Source organism: Lucilia cuprina, chromosome 3, assembly GCF_022045245.1.
Source record: "Lucilia cuprina isolate Lc7/37 chromosome 3, ASM2204524v1, whole genome shotgun sequence".
In the NCBI taxonomy this organism is placed as follows: domain Eukaryota; kingdom Metazoa; phylum Arthropoda; class Insecta; order Diptera; family Calliphoridae; genus Lucilia; species Lucilia cuprina.
Window position 1 is genome coordinate 11517038 of NC_060951.1, and position 20034 is coordinate 11537071.

A 20034-nucleotide genomic window follows, 5' to 3' on the forward strand; every position below is an offset into this window, starting at 1 on the left:
CCTTTGTGCTTATAATTAAGTTAACAGATCTATTATGTCAACAAAAGTCGGCAAAATTTAGTTTTATAGAGCTTTAAACAATACTACCGATTTTTGTAATGATTGGGCCTCATTTGCCCAATCTATCTATCTATCTATCTATCTATCTATCTATCTATCTATCTATCTATCTATCTATCTATCTATCTATCTATCTATCTATCTATCTATCTATCTATCTATCTATCTATCTATCTATCTATCTATCTATCTATCTGTCTATCTAAACTTCAAAAATATTCCTAGAAGATCAAATTCCACAAAGTCCTGGCATTTTTTTTTCAATATATGTACTTTTTTATATTTAAGCGGCTGAGTCAGTTAGTTAGTCAACTAAACCATCAAACGAATAGACAGACAGTCAGACAACCACATCAATTCGAACTCCAACTTTAAATTATTTAACAGGTTTGCAGCACAAAATTTTATAACTTCTCATACAGCAACGAATTGTTTAAGTGAGCGAACACACACTGCTGGATATGTTGTTTGCTATTGCCGTAACCACCGGTGTCCATTCACCAACCACCACCAAACCAAATGTGAGAATGAGTGCCATACATTTTCAATTACACATTCAGTCATGTTGGAAACACGATCGTGAATAAAAGTCTGAAAATTTTGAAAAAACGCGCGCGGCTAAATTGGCGGATATTGTGTAGAAAAAAGGCAAATAAAATTTACAAAAAAAGTGGTTTTAAAATATTAGTGGCACAAACAAGAGGAAAGAGTAGTAAGGAGATCAATTGCTTAAACTACACATACACCTCTTATATATACATAAGTCGAAAAGCAGCAACAAGAAAAGGCTCCTAAAATAAATGCCTAGTTTATTTTTTAACAAAAATTCAAAAAAAAAAATATACAACTGAAAAATGCAATTATGGCGTTAATAAAGTGGAAAATATTATAAATTATTAATGTGTTCGTGTTCCAAATCTGAAAGTATGTGTAAACAATAATAATAAAAAAAGAAAAATTTTGCGGAAATTTTTCGCATAATTTGAAAAAGTTATACACAATATCATATTGGGTGTGTGTGCCCAATGCCCAAAACTAAATTTGGGTGTAGTGCGCAATAAAAAAGTTCATATTTTTTTAAACAAAATTCCTTTAAAAGCTGAGACATGCAATTTCCCATTGCAAATTATAGCAAATTCATATGAACAGAGCTGTCAGAGCAGAGCAACTAAACATTTTAATTATTACGTCCAGAATAACTGAAATTTACAAATTCAGCATTTTACAAATATTGGATTATTATGAGAAAAACTTAAAAACTCTTTTACATTGAGGTAAGTTTTATTTTATTATTTCATAAATTGTTGTATATATGTGTGTATATTATGTACAATTCCTAATAAGGTAATATAACACCTGCATAATGTTTCATTTCTATTAGTAATTATATATGAATTTTAGTCAAAATATATTATTATGCACCTGTAAAATAATGTTACAAATAATACAGGTGTATAATTTAGAAAAGGACAGGAGAACATTAGAACACAAAATTTTAATTTGGATAATGTTTTAAAAGACTGTTAAGAAGCGATAAGCATATCCAGGAATTTGCAAGTTAGTTAGTTAGTTAGTTTGAAAGGAGGATGTATACACATTAAATCCGAAGAAATACACCTAGGCCTCTATCGGACCTGTTGTGCGCTCTTGAACCAGTGCCACGGGTGGGAATCGAACCCACAACCTCCGGTCTACCAGACTAGAACACTAACCACTAACCTACCTGAGGCCACAGGAATTTGCAAAGGTATTTAAAGAAATTTGAAAACAGTATTATACTGGGGCTTTGGAAGAACCATACTTTATTTCTTATAAATCCTTTTTACTACGCACTGCGCCTGATTTTTGTATATTTTGGATAGACGATTGATTCACCCTAATAGGTTTAGTTCATGTATGTAAGTACCAGATTTAATTGGTGATATATTGAAGACATCCTTGAGTAGCACTTAAAGTTTTTTTTTGCGAATCCTTATTGATGATCAATTATAATGCGAATTTGCAAGTCCACACTGTCACTTTGTACTCTATGGTGACTTTTATTAAGCGATAACAACTTTTGAGATTATTCCTTTGGTACCCAGTAAAATATTTGTAATAATGAGTATTGTGGGTAATGTACTTATTACATACATTACTTAGTAATGAGTTGTCGTTATCAATAACATAAATATTTTTTTTTTATTTTTGTATAGCGTCTTATAAGGAATTAGTTAGTGTATCTAACCGTAGTCAATTTTGGAAGTTTTTTTCAAGAAGTGTTGAAATTTACATTTGTGTGGAAAACAATTCCAGATAGAATAATAAAATTACTTGTTAATGGGGCACTGAATAAGAGAATGGACGAGCAAACACTAAAAATAACTAGTTTTAAATCCGAAAAAATCGGATAAGCAGATTTGTAACCAGCTATTAAAATATGTAGTTACTCACTCAAAAAGTAACTACTTACACTTTTCTCCAACATTATTTGCCTACTTATCCGGTAAGCAAAGATTTTGCTGGGAAGCGTTATGAAATCTGGTCTAAGCAATGACGTGGCTTCCCGGTAGCGAGCGTATTCGGAGTCATAATTAGCTAAACAATCAGTCAGATCATTCATTGTCAGAGTCTGCATGTTCAGTGTCTGCCTAATGCATTCAATGATGTCACACAGTACATTAAAAAACCATGAGTGGCATTGGCTATCCCATATAATCTTGCCTCTTTATACGCTCCCTATCAAAGGTGAATTTCCGCCTGAAAAATAGAGGTATGTTCCCATGTGAATACCCGGTCCAGTTTCATCATGCATTTGTTTTACTAATTTAATCTACATTCTCTTGCTATTATGTTTGATTAGTCTACTGATCATTATTAGATATAAATATCTCAAAGAATCAATCGAAAGCCAACGATGATCTTTTGAGGTTATTATGGAATATATAAATCTAAACTAAACAAGTTTCTCCAAAAAGGAGTTTGGAATAATAACTACAAAAATTAAAAATTCCCCGATCGAACATCACAACCTGTATAAAATATTTATACTGAATTTTATCTCAGTACCGACATGTTGGATAGTGCTTGGAAACTGAGAGTTTTAAGGGAACCGATCAAAAAATCAATATTGCAACTGAAAATTTCCTTTTGACAATCTAGGAAATAATATATTCTGCAATTTTGGTCCACTTATTTCGAAAATCTATTTCAATCTTCAAAGTTATTTTCATTTGCCTGCATTAAGATTAAATTTTGAATAGACTTTTTGGTATTGGGACCACTTGGGACCACTTTTTCTATTCGACGTTCTTAGCGATACGTAAACACTCAACAAAATAAATAGAATATTTCGTAAATGTGTTAAACAAAATAATTAACTAATTTAGTAGGTCGTCTCTTAATTTCATAATTAATTGTTAAAATTCATATTAGTTAAATACAAACAAGTTCAAAATGAATACATTTAAGAAGTTTAAACATCATTAATTATTAAATTAAGAAAAAAAAAACTGTTAAAAATTTAAACGCATACCGTATTCATTAGTAGTCAAAATAGGCCTAAATGAAAGATAAATCGATTCTTAACTAATAATGTAAAAACCGTGAAGAATTAATTATTAGTTTAATTAAAGAGAGGTTTTAAATTTAAATGCGGGCATAATATGTAGATTAGTTCTAGAAAGCTTAGTTAAGAATCCAGCAAAGAAATCATATTGGGTTGCAATATGAGAATGTGTTTTCAAGCAAATACTTTAAATTTCTCAATTGTTTTAGGGCGGGTTTTTTACTCATCAGTTAAACTAGGCAGACTTTAACCGATAATTGTGTTTTTCAGTTTTAAATTTAAGCTCAGTTAACTTTGTTAGTATTGCCAAGTTTTCACTTAAAAACATAAACAATGAACAGGTGTTTTTTGCAAACAATACTTTTGTAAAATGGAAAATTTTGGAAAAATGTTTTAAAACAATTTAAAACAATAATCAATGAAACAAAACAAATTACGAAATTGAAATTTACTTAAAATATTATGTTTTTTGTTCTTCCGAAATCATTGTTTTATTGTTTTTGTTAATTGTGTTTTCTCACTTGAGTTTAATTGGCCAATTACACTCAGTTAAACTAAGACCCGTATTCAGAAAGAAGAATGTAAAACAATATTTAAAATTTTATATGAAACACACTAACAAAAACTGAGTAGTTTGCCTATAAAATTGTAAAAATAGCTTTCTTTTCTTCTTTCTGAATTTGGGCATAAGATAATAAGTAACTTTACTGATAACTGAAAAACACGAAATATATATTAAACCTGGTTTAACCAAACAATGAAGATTATCTTTATCAGAAAAACTAGCCCTTAGTATTATTCCAACTTTACTTGTAACTAGTCCAATCAATAACTGATCCAGCCGAGTTTTATAGGCGGAGTTCCAAATAAACATATACTCTGGTTTATCCTCCAGGATGTCGAAAAGGTAGTCACAAATATTAATCATGCATTACACTTATAAATAGAAAAAGCACTAAATTCTTTTTTTACCACCTTGGAAGTTTTTTTAGTCCTTATCTAGGAATCAAATGACAAAAAATTTCATTATCTGATTAAAAGAATTTTCCGGTTTATATATATGAACAGGGCAAGGGTTTCTATGCAAATGTATGTTGGTAGTCAGTTAGTCAAAATAATTTTTAACTAGTTTTCTTTTCGAATCAAAGAATTTGCTACAAATTGGCATCCATTTGTTGTTGTATATTTTTGCATATTTTGTTATAGATGCATAAATTGCATATTTTGCTTTAAATTGCATATTTTGCATTAAATAGCATATTTTGCTTTTAATTGCATACATTTCGCATATTTCCAACATTTTTATAGCATATTTTGCATATTTTTTTAATTTTATAATACAAATTGTTTTGGTTTCTCTGTATTTTATATTTTTGCAACAAATTTGGTATTTAAATATTTAGAATTTTTTTTTAAATAAATATCAACAAATTTCGTTTTAACAACAAAATACTAGGTTCTTTGAAATACAATTTTACATAGTTTTATTAAATTTTTAAAACCACAATAGTGCGGAAGGTATTTTGAGTTTGTGCTGCTAATTTTACCGTCCAACATATTGGTCCTTCGGTTCAGTATCAATTTCTGAGTCTGTCCATCTGTGTGTCCATATAAAAAGATGAAATTTTGTTCTTACACCTCTCTAACGCTCAAAATTCACTTAAAACAAGTATGAATGTATAGTCGGGCGTAGCCGACCATATGATACCCTACACCTGTCAGTATGTATGTTAAAAATGGGTATTATTTAAAAAAATAAAGCATTTGGTTTGTTTTTTTTAACTTTATTTCGGAGTATTTTTACTTTTTGGCAAAAAAAGAATTTTTTACAAGAGTGCTCAAAGGGGAGTAGGGCAAAATATGGCCCTATCCTTAAAAATGTTGGTAGGGGGAGTTAAGTCTTCTTCAATATTATTTGTGTAGAATATAAAAGTGTTATTAGTGTTTGTAAGTGAATTTTGACCTTTAAGTCATTTTCTGAAGGGGAGTTTGTATGGGGGATAGGATCAAATGACACTAAATGACACTACAAAAATCGGTAGTGTCATTTAAAGTTCTATAAAACTAAGTTTTGTCGACTTTTGTTAACATAATAGATCAATTAAATTAATTATAAGCCAAAAGGCCCTATTTGGGGGGTACGGTTGTATAGGGGCTAGTCGAAATAATGGACCGATTTTAACCATTTTCAATAGGCTTCGTCCTTGGGCCAAAAGAAGCGTGTGTGCCAAATTTCATCTAATTATCTTCAAAATTGCGGCCTGTACCTTGCGCACAAGGTTTACATAGACAGCCAGCCAGACGGACGGACGGACATAGCTTAATCGACTCAGAAAATGATTCTAAGCCGATTGGTATACTTTAAGGTGGGTATAGGACGAATATTTTTCTATGTTACAAACATCAGCACAAACCCAATATACCCTCCCCACTAAAGTGGTGTAGGGTATAAATATTTCCAAACGTTAAAATTCGGAAGAAATATAATTTATACAAAAATACATTCATTCACCAACTTTTATTAGAATTGCTTTTAAGCATTCCACTTTCAGAAATTAAATATATACTATTTAAAGTTGTTTCATAGTCATTATATTTGTCATTATCGATCTGAATAAGATCTAAGCATCTATTAATATGTACCTTCACAAAGAAATATTTTTTTGGGCATATTTTTGACATTTTTAATGCATATTTTCCTATTTTATAGTGCATATTATAAGCGCATATTTTTAATTTTTTTAGTTCATGAAAATCCTTTCCCTGTATATGAAAAAGTGTTGGTCGTTGATATTTAATACTCATTAGTTTTGATTCACGCTGACAGGTGTATTTATAACAATTAATCAAATTAAAAAAAAAAAAAACTTTAAATATTTTCAAAAGTATAGTGTGAGTATCGAAGCAATAATATGATCCATTCATACTTTCTTGTAAAACCTATCTTCTATATATATTAATTTACTAACTAATGACTGTTCAAATTTTTTTGTAGCTTGTTTTATAAACAAATAGTGTTAAATAATTAATTTTACTTTAGATCATGTGTATATGTTTAATACTGGTATAAAGAGAACCATAGACACTTTTAAACAAGTAGGAAAGTATAGTCGGGCATGGCCGACCATATGATACCCTACACCATGAGTATATTTTTACAATTTTTACTTTTATAAAATTTTTATTTTTTGTAAAGAAACTTTTATGTTGAATATTACCATAATTCCAAAATATTTAAGCCATTTATTGATAAAAAAAAACTATATAAATGAGGCTTTATATAGGTCAAATATAGGCCGATCCTCGGTAAATTTGGGAAAAGGATATATTTCTAAATAACAGTTAGTTTTGTTGAGTTTCATTGCGATACAAATGATTACAAGTCAATTTTAGACGTTTAAGTCATTTTTTGAAGGGGGGTTTGTATGGGGGCTAGGGTCAAATATAGGCCGATCCTTACGAAAATCTGCAATATCATTTATACTTATATAAATTTTTTAGAGAGATAGCAGAATATTTGACGTAATTATAGCATAAAAAGTTCAAATCGGGAGGTACGGTTGTATGGGGGCTAGGTGAAATAATGGACCGATTTCAACCATTTTCAATAGGCTTCGTCCTTGTGCCAAAAAACATGCTTGGTCCAAATTTCATTAAATTATCTTGAAAATTGCGGCCTGTACCTTGCGCACAAGGTTTACATGGACAGCCAGCCAGCCAGCCGGACGGACGGACGGACATGTCTTAATCGACTCAAAAAATGATTCTGAATCGATCGGTATACTTTAAGGTGGGTATTGGACCAATATTTTTGTATGTTACAAACATCAGCACAAACGTATAATACCCTCCCCACTATAGTGGTGTAGGGTATAAAAATACTTTAAATAATCAAACAAAAACTTGTTTTTTTTTATTAGGTTTGGTGTTATTAAAGAATACTAAATACAACTGAAAAAAAACACTATTGACTTTTGTTATTATTTTGTCCATATACATAGATATTTATTTCTATATAATATAATTTTTTCATTAAATTATTAAATAAAAAGAAAACTTGTCTTGTAAATGCCATACAAAGTAAGATCAAAAATAATTTTAAAGCTAAACCTCACATATAAGTTTGAATTATAAAGTTAAATCAAATTACAATTTTATTCTAAGTCTAATGAATGTATGTATGTATGTATTTATTCCGGGGGAAAAAGTTAATTTCGTCAGACTTTTGTCATTCCTTTTAAAATTTGCTACAATATAATTTTATGAACTAATAAAGGGTATACATTCCTAGTCTGTATTTTTCCAATGTTTTTGTGTTCTATTCGTTTTATTAGTTTATTCCAAGATAACCATTCACATAAAAGTCCTTACCTTTTTTCTCCTAAATTTTCAGATGAATATTTAAGTTCTACGTGCAAAATTTAAAGAATATATTTCTTTTAGTTTTCCAGTTAAAGGAATTTTTTCGTATTTAATTCATAAGAGATATGACGTTTTTCTCATTGGTAGTCTGCCAATTTGTTACCAAAAATGCTTACATGGATGTTAATGTTCTTCGCGCAAAATATTAATCACCGTATTCATAAAGATATTAAACGCTTATTTTACGAACATTTTCCATACAAAATTTCTTCAATAAATCAATAAATCATCAATAACTTTATTAAACATTTGTGAACATGGGGATAAGCTTCTAACTGTAATAGTTTCCAAGATAAACGAATTTTTTATTATATTAATATGGGAGGTGCCACGCCCTTGCTGCTAGTCCTCCTACTTTTTATTCTTAATAATCATATTGACACTAAAGTGGCTCAAAATTTGAGTTGGAGTCACTAGCTGTTGTATTATCTGATTTAATATTCTCTTCTCTTAATACGCTATTCGCCCACTTGAAAATTCAAAATAAAAGGTAGTACAACATATACCCCACAATTTAGTGACTGTGGGACTAAAGGTGGAAGTACACACCACGCGTTGTAAGCGGCTTCTGTCAAAATTAGTTCAAATTGTGTATTTTCATTTAACAAGTTACAAACTGTAGTTTGTAACGCGTCTGCACGAAAACTAAAAATTTTGTTTTTTAAAACCGCAAGGGCAAGTTTTTCTGATAAAGATAATCTTCATTTTTTGGTTAAATCTGGTTTAATATATGTTTTGTGTTTTTCAGTAATCATGATTACTGCAGTAATGTTACTTATTATCTTAGTTTAACTGAATGTAAATGGCCAATTAAACCTTAGTTATAAGTGAGAACACACAATCAACAAAAACAAAATAATGAATACGGAAGAAGAAAAACTTAATACATTAAGTAAATAGAATTTTTCTGATTTCTTTTATCGATATTATTATTACATTTTACAAAAGTGATAGTTGCAAAAAACATCTGTTCATTGTTTATGTTTTTGACTGAAAAGTTGGCAATACTAACAAAGTTAACTGATTCTATATCCATAACTGAAAAACACAATCATCGGATAAAATCCTCCTAAATTTGTTTCGAGTGTAATTTAACAGCAAGTTAAGCCTAGTTTAACTGAGTAGTAAGAAACCCGCCCTAATAGTGTTAAAAAGCATTAAAAGAAAGATCAAAATGACGCTTGGTGTGTAACACCTTAAGCGTAGGAAATGAATTGGTGATAAATACTATCTGCCTGGTTGTAAACAGAAGTGATGTTTTTGCATTTCGGAAGTTTAGCAACGGGACAGCTATGGTCAGAGATTAGATAGCTCTAGTACTTGGGAAAAGACCGCAAATTGCCACATGCGTGTAAGAAACACAAAAAGTTCAAAATGGCTGGTGTTCATGTAAAGTACTTTGACATTTATTCATCTCAGAAACTGCAGGATATAGCTAAAGTAGAAAGTGTATACGAATAAATTTGACATTCATAAGAATACATGTTGGCAGCCTAGCTTCGTAGGCATGAAATACCATCGGGCCTGTTGTACAATTGGATATATTTGTTGGTAAACCTTATAGAATTCACTGAATGTATTATTGTTCGATGTTCAAAAACTCAGTTTCCTGGATGTAATACCTAAGAATTTTCCAATCAGTGTTCTTGAGGGATGTTATATACGAAATAATATCGTTCCTATTCTGTCCTCGTGGGTCAAATTGTCTAATACAAAGAAAAATTTAAATAAACAATATCAATTGTAATTTTAAAAAAGGTATATCCAATCTTTGACTCCAAATAGGATTGAAATATTTGGCCAACTATGTTATGTGTGATCGGATAGAGGCGTTGAACGAATTATTTTACCATGCCAAGACCAAGTTCCACTAGTAAAGTAATAATTTCATTATTCGTTTAAAACGAAAAAAACATTTTCTCTTAACTCTTATTGATAAGATGTAAGAAACATATTCTGAATCTTAAAGTTGTTGAAATACTGGAGATGCGAGAAGAAGTCTCATATTGAATATTCATGTACATAAACACATACACATGAACAAGTGTATCTATACAATGTAATTGTCCGTGTGTTTGTATGTAAAAGATGTTCATTATAATATTTCTTATTTTTTTTTCTTGTCTGAGATTTCGTTTTCATAAATATCATCATCATCCGCATCATCGTAAAAAAAACAGCCAAAGGGAGCTTATATTCTCACAGTACAAAAAAAAATAAACAAACATACCAACAACAAACACATTGACCGCAGCTATAACAACGGTAAGACAAGATACAAAAAAAAACAAACCTTTCTGGGATAGAATTGGTAGTAGTGGATAATAATACTATATTCTTGCTGCTGTTGTTGTTGTTGAATGTAATTGAAATTCCAAACAGCTTGCTGGTTTTTCAAGTTGTTCTAGAGTTGTTTGGTTAGTTGTTTCTTTTGCTCGATTAACTATTGTATTGGAGTTTGATGTTCGATCTGGGAACTCTCTCAAACATCGTCATCATCAAACACGCTAAGCATGCGCACCCAGTCAAATAACAACAAACAAAACGAAAAATATATTTGTTTTGTTTTATTTTTTAACGACTTATTCGCAATTCAAATATTTTTGTTTTCTTTCGTTCAGTTCGCAAAACAAAAACAAACAAATTAAAAACACGAGGAAAAAAAAAAACAACAAAAAAATTTGAATGAATTTTAGTTCGCGCGCGTTCTTTTAGCGTCTGCCGTAGTTTTATTGTTTTCATTCTATTTTTTATTTTTCTTATCTTCATTTCCCCTCTACAATTATCAACTTAGGGTTTCAACAACATCTGTATGGCAGAGTGCAAATGAGGTGTGTTTTTTATGTCTAAATGTGTGTATGTTTAATGTTTGTTTTATTTATTTCGATAGCATGTGTTTTAAGAGGTTTCTCTAACTAAATTCCTTTCTTCCTTCCTTTAAATATCACTTTACAACGGGTGGTTGAAAACCAAAACACTCTAAACAACAAATGCACAAATATAAAAATAAAGAAACACCTTGCACTTTGTACACATAGTAGCACATACGGTGTTTTTTTGTTTTTTTTCGTCTGTCTGTATATTTTTATTTAATTATGTCTCTCTTTCACTCTAAAAAAAAATCTATTTGCTCAAATTTTTCTTTATTTTTAACACTTGTCTTTTTTGTATTTCGTGACTTTTAACATTTAATGTAAACAATGCAGTTGCATTCCTCAGTGTTAGGTTTGTGTCTTAGATAAAACGGGATTTTGTTTTAAATTTAAAGCATTGCATTACTTTAACAAACATTTGGCCAATAAAAAAGGCGTGTTGGTCATATTTTTTGGAATGTACTACAATACATTTAACTAATTTGCTTTAATAAGGAACTGTATGTTAATGTCTTATTCGAGACCAAAAGAGTGGTGCTGGTGTGCATGAGTTGTGTGGCCAACTGATATAAGATGGATGGTTTTGAGCCCCTTGGGAAGTAAAATATTTGGGTAAAGGTTTTTCAATGCCCACTCTTTTTAGGCATGACCAAACATTTGTCGTCCTGCTTGTAAAAGGGTTTATAAATTCCACTTCTTTTCAGGGATAACCAATCCCTGATAAAGCTAATCTTTAAGCTGTATAATTTGCAAGTAAGTGAACACCTATCGTGTTGGCCTTTTTACGGTAATACTTTTACAACCTCTGGGTGAGTCTATTAGATGACTCGCCACCACCCTTTGAGCTTCTTATACGTCGGTGACAATTTTTGTACATAATTCTGTCGGTCAAGCTCCAGTACTTGACCTATCTAATCTCCTACCATTGCTACACTGTTGCTGGACTTCTGAAATGCAAAAGGACCATTTTTTTGTATAACCAAGCTAATGAAATGACCTTTAAGTACTATCCCTAAATTCATTCCTGCGGTGTATCTGTATAACCAAGCTAATGAAATGACCTTTAAGTGCTACCCCTAAATTCATTCCTGCGGGGTATCTGTTGTCTCGTCAACAGCACCGAAGTTAACCAGGATTTCACCAACATTCTCTTTACGTGAGTTTGATTTTAAACCACAGCCACTGCTTGCATCCCGAACGGATCCTTTCAATTTCTCCGGTATAAGACAAAATCCAAAACTCTACTGCCAATTCTCGTGGTATATATGGCTTCTTGGTTCGGTCCAAGGTCAAATTGTTGCAAGAAAAGCCCTAGGATACAAAGTCCAAAACTTAACATTTGGCATCACCTTTTTTAGTCCTGCAGACTAGAGTTATTGGAAGCATCTCTTTTTCTCGAATTGTATTAACACAAAAACACATACATATGTTTATGACAATGAATTTGAATTTCAAAAGATTAACGTGAGCACCTGCCTTGACGGCCTTATCTCACGGTGGTCTTTTTCATCCAGCGAGTAGACTAGAGACGGTCCACCAATCGCCCCTGAATTCTCAGAACTCAGGCAGCAATTTTTGTACATGGATGGCCGGTCCATGCACAAGTACTTTGCCGAAGTACTCGAGCTATCTAATCTCTTGCCATAGCAGCCCCGTTGCGGAATGACAGGCCGCATTTCGAATTAATCCGCGTACCCCGACAAGGAAAAAGCAATCACTGGTCTAAAGTCAGTAGAAGGGGGTGACAAGTCCCAACATCAGGTGAAATCAATCTTCCGTTGTTTTGGCAACAGCACCTAGAGACATATTTGGTAGTCCGAAATACCCGACAAAATGGATCAGGATCCCTCTTATATGAACCGATCAATGTAACAAAGGAAGTAGGAATTTCCAAAGTCAATTTCCAAGGCATACTAAATCAGTACTAATCTCCAATATATGGAGACTTTCCCGGTCTTCCACCAATTTTAGCATCAGTTCCATTCCCATTAAGATCGATCTACGGGATGACAGGCAACCATTGAAGACCGACCTGGCAATTCCCCAGCATATACTGGCGTCCCACTACGCGAACGGTAATAGATACCGATCGGGTTTAGGAATCCAACATATGCTGCTTTGTACACAGACCTGTTCGAAGAGAGATTTATCCAACCCATTAGGTATAGGATATATCAGTTCTTAAACCAACATTCTCTCCCCGCGATTTTGGTTATTAAACCACAACCACTACGTGGATCCCGAAGGAACCTCAACCAACTGACCAGCCAGAACATAGTCCTGCGGGAAACTGGCCACCCGTAGTACCAGATTATATGGTGCTCTGGTTCGACCTCATGCCAAATCATTCCGAGGCGAAGCCAAGGATACATTTGACATCACCAGTTTATAGTCCCGGCAGACTAGAGGTATTGGTAGCACCTCTTTACCCGGGGATTGCAATACACCATGATGGAGATTTCACCATGGAAACATGCCCCCGGGGGTATATGTTTATGATATTATGATAATCACTTTTAGGTCATCAAAAGGAGTCAAGAATGACTCAGTTTACTGATTAATCATTTAACAATCTTCCAAATGTTAGCTGGGAATATACTGGAACCAACTGTGTCCCTGTAAAAATATCGCAAGGACGACCTTACAACCAAATATAGTCCTTTTGTCGAAGTCCGCAATTTGTGAATATTGTTAAACCTCAAACTTTTCCATTCTTACCAGACAGCTCTACAAAACACTGGCAAGTCTTTTTATGTTAGAATTTTATAATTGATCTTGGCCAAAGAATAATTTGATTTTTACTTTTCTTTTAACTGCTGCAAACCAAGGAAGTAATAAAATGTTTATTTTATTTTTTTCTTTTTCTTTCTTGTATTTTTATTTTCCTATAAAGTCAAAGTCAAGAATTTCCGTTATTTCAACTTGTATTTTATTTTCAACGTCATTGCAACCGTTGCAAACTTTCAATCCAAGAGCACTTGCATTACTTTTTTCCCACTTGCTGCATTTGTTTTGTAAGGGGTTTTTTCTTTTTTTTATTCTTTAGTTTCAGTTCACGATATATACACCGTAATATGTAATAATGGCAACAATTAGTGGCATTTACCTTTTCTATAAAAGTGTTGTTGTTATAATGTAAATCGTTTGAATCGTTTGCTAAGTTTATGTATACAGTTGTATAACAATGTCACCCAGTAGTTCTGGCAATAAGTCTCCAATAGTTACGAATATGTTTAAAGGTCACAGATTTGCCAAAACAAATATCTTATCATAATTCGCTTTCCATTAATAATTTATTAAAAACATATAACTTATATTCATCTAATCAACTAATCTGCCTAAATGTGATACATTTAACTTCTAAAACTGCTGGGAAGCTGATTTGATACTTTTTTGCTAAGTTTTCATAAGTTTCAAGTGTGAATGTTGCATGTTTGTAAGCTTACTGAAAACGAAACACTTTAATTAACTGCATTTAAAATGTTGTTGCTTAGTAATGCATCATCTATCTCGCCTACAGTTTTATGTTCATTGAGTTTTCTTTGATTTGTTAAGTTTCTAGTGAAATCTTGTAACATGTATGAAACCTTTAAAGACTTATCGTGATTACATTCTCTGTAATTTTATAAAGAGCATTCATACCATTAAAGGAAGTTAGATAAATTTAAGGTTTAACCTTATGAAAATTTTCACAAGAAATTAACCAATGATTATTGCAAACTATGATTTTTAAATACAAATTTTTAACAAACTTTTTAATTTGAATTCTTATAATTTCAGTTTCAAATACTTCACAATGTAACACACACATCAACGTTTGTTATTGATGAGAACTGATTGTACCTCTAAATGTTGAAACATACATCGAACGCTGGTGGACCAGCAAATGGTCAAGTACGTAATAATTCAACCACAAGTACAGCACGCAATATACACTTAAGACCACAACAACCATTGAATATATCGACACTAAATGCCTCCAATTTGCAGACGTCAACGACGACAACAACAAATGTCTCAACGCTAGCCGTTAATGGAGGACCTCGTTTATCAACCCTTCTGAATATTGCATCACCCTCAACAAATGTTTGCAATCAACAACAGCAGCAACAACAACAACCACCATCGTTACCTTTGCCACTACCACCAACCGGAAATGGTAATACAACTACTAATACTACAACCACTACAACACCAGTAACACCGATAATAAATCATCTCACTCCAAATGGGCTAAATGGTATCGGTAATAATTTACACACCTACACAAATCAACATATAGCGTTGGCTCATGCGGCGGCTGTTGCTGGTACAAATGCCGGTACAAGTAACGGTAATTTGGTGAATAGTACCGTTTTAAATCCAAATAATACCACCAATCATACGAATTATACAAATTATACGAATCCAGTTGGTGCCATAATAAATCAATCGAAACATGGTCCCGGTCCCAGGGAGGCCTTAACTAGTTTAGGTTTATTATGCTTGGGTAAGTTTATCTATCTATCTATCTATCTATCTATCTATCTATCTATCTATCTATCTATCTATCTATCTATCTATCTATCTATCTATCTATCTATCTATCTATCTATCTATCTATCTATCTATCTATCTATCTATCTATCTATCTATCTGTGAATTGTTATGCTAAAAATATGTATTTTCAATTTACAGTTTCCCTACTACTGGCATTGTTGTCTTTAATATTTTTACTAAAAATATCGCCAAATGCCCGCGAAGATGCCTTAACAAGAAGTTCTCCCGAGGATTTTATTATAGTTTACGATGTTACTTTGGCGCTATGCGCTTTATCACTGTCATTAAATCTTTGCTGCCTCTTGGTTTGTGCAATTCAGTTCCTTTTTGCTGTCAAATTAGTGCGTTCACCCATGTTTGATGGACGGTAAGTAAAACATATTAAAGAGTTTTTGTTCGTATTTTATACTGAATTCATTATTTTTCAGAGATAATCGGTATTTAGAAAAGTCTAGCACTAGTCGAACTTGTGCTGTTGGCGGTTTCTTTATATCCATACCAATATTTTTAACAGGTAAACTTTAAGGAAATTTGACTTTTTCAGATGATCTATAACACATTTTGAATTATTTCCAGGCATTATTTTATATACTTTCAATCACTTCCACTCAACTCCTGCCATAATTACGAGTGTATTAATTGGAATTGGTATTATATTCTGTGGTGCAGCAATGGTTCATAATGTTTTTGTTTGGCAAAAAGAGAAAACCATTAGTTATCGCAGTGCTCCCCTTAATCACATGTCCATGGTGTCACAAATTGGTCCTATAACACCACCAATTCAATTCCTTAATCCTCATCCCATTCATCCGCCTCATCTCAATTTCAATCAATCTAACATATCTACAGTTCTGCATCCAACATCTATAACACCAGTATCCCCGAATCATTCCCATGGAAGTTTTAATCCTTTGACCGCCTTAAGTTCATCATTTATGATGCGTCCTTCTACAGCTACGCCGCCTACTCCAAAACCCATTGCCAACGGTGGTTGTTTATCTACTTTAGGCGGTGCAACTGCACGTGAAGCCAGTGGCTCTGTGAGTCCTGGCATACCACCCACCTTGGATATGAGCACTGTTACTAGCACTTCGTTACATGAACTATCCACTTTAGTCTAATGTAAATTATATTCTTTCTGTTTTTCCTCGTTTTGTATATATTTCGAAATAATTTTATTTTGATATTCTTAGTTTTAGGATTAAATTCATTAAATTAAAAAAACAATCGAACAAACTAACATATTTAAGTAAAAATGTAATTTCTTGCCTTAACCAGTGAATTGTTAAGAAATATAACAAAAATTGTGTAAATAATAAATAAAATTATTAAGAGTTTAAATAACTGAGTTTAATTCATGAGTGTAACCATCTTTTTAATGCGATATACATACAAATACAGTGAATCAACTAAGTAATTTGCCTATGTAAAATTTAAAAAATTTTAAGAAAAAACTTTATTTGAAAAATTATTTAATATCTTATATTTTAATTTTGTACAATAGAAAGTAAAATCGTGATATTCATTAACGAGATTTTTGATAAATTTTATTTTTTGTAGTCAATAAAGTATTTTGCATTTTTAGATTTTTTGTTAATTTTTTTTAATATTGATGTATTTTTTTTATTAAATTTTAAAGAACAATTATTAGATAAAATACAATAGGCATATTTGGATCTGGATGGTTAGTTCTAGTTCTTATAAGGACTTTGGAGACGACAAATGAGGAGTTAATGGTTTTTCTTTGGATTCTAGCTGCTCTCCCTTGGTAGTTTAAAATGTTGAAAGAGCATCATCTACACGAGGAAACGAAGGTTATTCCAATGAAGGAATATAACGTCATGCTGACTAAACAGTTCCTAAACTTTAAGATCACACAGTTGGTTGCTCCCCCGAGGCATGTCAGGAAGGACCTTCGTGTATACGAAGAAAGAATACGAAAGTATGTGCATAATATCTTAAATCGAAATTCGTATACAGCAGCTTTGAACGACATTCATAGAGATGCCATCAATACCGCGGTTTCAGGTTACATGAATGTCGTTCTTGGAGGTCGCCCACCGCCCGTCCGGATCCCTCTTGTGCTTTAGATAAGGATGTTTGTTTTACCATTATCCCATTAAGATTTCCCATCACATTATTAACAAATTTCCCAGCACTACTCCAATATTCTGGGAAATTACTAGAGCTTTTGACAGTATCTTTTCAATCCCAAAGAAAACTGAAGAAACTTCCTCCATGTCAACGGGAGTCTTTTTCGTAGGCCCGACTTGTAGACGAAATAGCAGACATATCAGAAATTTTCGATGAGAAAGAAAGTACTCCATTATACTTCAATGAATGTCAATATGATCAAGAATGATCCGAGGAATTATGTATTTTTAATAAATAAACATTAATTTCGCTTTTGAAATCGTTAAGTCTCAATCTTAGTGATGAACATTTCAAACTGTTTAATTTAACCCAATTCCGATGAACAAGCGTTTCTGTATTAATTGGTTGCAATTGCCTAATAGGTCATCTGAGACTTGGGATAGTTTAACTATCATTTTATAAATAATTTTTTTTAACAATAATTTGGGCCCCTCCCTAGGATGACAAATACACATCCATCAAACTGGTCAAGCGGTTTGACTCCACTTTAGGCATTTCGATCTCTCAGCGGCAATGTGATCATCAGGTCCACCACATTATAAACACCTCTTTCTTTTACTGGGAATCTCACTCATTTATGACATTGACAAAGTTAGGATAGTTCATCGATACCTCAACCTCGGCAAAATGAAACAGAAATAAACTGTTAGAATAATCTAGCAAATTGTATTTCTGTTTCTTTTTATGAACAATATTTTAAATTTTCCTACCTTGTTTTAATCCACTCCATAGTGGAATATATACCTTAAAATAAGGTCCAGATGCTCTCATAACGAATACTAGAATGTTCAATATGTCCTGACAACTGACAACACAATCATTAATATTTTATTCTTTATTTGAAAACCATAACGGTGTGAACGGTTCAGCATGGTAACGGGAGGTTCTATTTAGCTTCGATGTCAATTCTGGCATCTATGTACATCATAGACTCACGTGACTTTTCTCCTCAGCCGCTCAGAACACAATGGAGTTAAACCAGCAAAGTCCTTTGTTAGGTACCAAAGTCTTCGGCACAGTCAACCGAAGGTGATACAGAAACACTGTTCGCCATGTGAACTAATAACGCACAAATTGGAAACAAGACCTGTATAAAAACGAAAATTCAACCAATTCTCGAGCAAAAAATATATATAAGGCAATAGTTCCTTCTGGAATGTGTCTAGAGAAATCATTTCAACATTGTGGCGGCTAGGAATCTGCTAAGAGTCTATGAATCTTTGTTAGTCAAATCTTCGCGCGTCGATCATACAAAAATTCTGTACGAAGTAGGTGTACTTGATCAAAATAATTCTACTAAAGGTGTAACACCTCTAACGCCGACGTTTATAACGCTTCAGTTCATCAGACTCCCTTACGAATATAGTGTCGTTCCCACGACAATTGGATCTTCGCTCCGGAACGATCCGAGTCATACTCGGCCAAAGATTGTCAACCCAGCGACAGCTGTATCATCCGAAAGTTTTTTCACCAAGAAAGAACTATCGGCCACAGTCGAACTGTTACAACAACAACGAATATAGTGTCTTCCAAGCAGAGATCCTAGCAATCTCAAAAGTGACAGAACTGATAAAAAAAAATCATATCGATCCAGAATCAGTGGTGACAATTTATGTTGATAGTCAAGCTACTCTTAGAGCATTGACTTGTCACACGGTACATTCTCTCCAGTTTGAAGATTGTAGAAATGCCCTTAGGGATGTTGTAAGACAGTTTACCATTAGACTGTGTTGCGTGCCGGGCACTAAAATTAGGTTCGAACTTTTATATAAATGACAGAGAAAGGATGGTGAATTTGTCACTACTTAGGTTAATAAAGGAAAGATTCCGTGATATCATAGACCAGCCCTGGAATAGTAGATTGGATTGCAAAGTATTAAAGGCCTTATGGCTAAAACTTGATATGGGGTCTACTAAAATACTTATAGGACTAGACGAAGCACTGCCTTTGTCAGTAAGTGGGACAGCAATATAAAGGACTATTACAGGTTGTGCAAAGATAAGAAGGAAAGAGATTCGATTGTGCATATAATAGGATAAAGAATATCAGGCTGAAGTAGCAAGGGAATAGATTCCATGACGAAATGGGGGATGTTTCGGGTCTTGACCCTCGCATTTTACTACGTTTTGACAAGGGAATTAGTCCCTTCTTCGGCTGGCTTTTATAGAGGGACAAAGATTTTCTCTATCATCATCAGTCTTTAGGGCATGTACTGGAACCATTTTCTATGTTTTTAACTAACTTCTTTACTTCTAGCTTTTCTTGTAGGGTTATTGTTTCTATTTTTCGAATCTTCACTCTTTTGAAGGGAATCACAATCGACCTGGTGTCGAGTGGATTTGCCTTTATAATGGAGTATAAAACTTCAAAACCTTTATATATGCTTGAGCAAAATATGCCGCGAAGGTCCTTATTGTATATATAATAAATTCGCTGGA

General features: G+C 32.7%; 1 protein-coding gene across 1 annotated transcript; it reads left to right on the forward strand.

Annotated features, from left to right (window-relative positions):
* Positions 1 to 410: 410 nt before the first annotated feature.
* Positions 411 to 16873, forward strand: LOC111680250. Its single transcript, XM_046945728.1, has 5 exons — positions 411 to 1334; positions 14683 to 15391; positions 15580 to 15808; positions 15870 to 15955; positions 16018 to 16873. The coding sequence occupies exons 2-5, from the start codon at positions 14752 to 14754 to the stop codon at positions 16560 to 16562; spliced, it is 1500 nt and encodes a 499-aa protein (XP_046801684.1). The 5' UTR covers positions 411 to 1334; positions 14683 to 14751; the 3' UTR covers positions 16563 to 16873.
* The last annotated feature ends 3161 nt before the right edge of the window (positions 16874 to 20034 follow it).

Coding starts and splice junctions, on each gene's coding strand:
- LOC111680250 (XM_046945728.1), top strand. CDS start 14,752: ATGTTGAAACATACATCGAACGCTGGTGGACCAGCAAATGGTCAAGTA. Junction 15,809..15,869: donor TCACCCATGTTTGATGGACG/GTAAGTAAAACA, acceptor ATTATTTTTCAG/AGATAATCGGTATTTAGAAA. Junction 15,956..16,017: donor CATACCAATATTTTTAACAG/GTAAACTTTAAG, acceptor AATTATTTCCAG/GCATTATTTTATATACTTTC.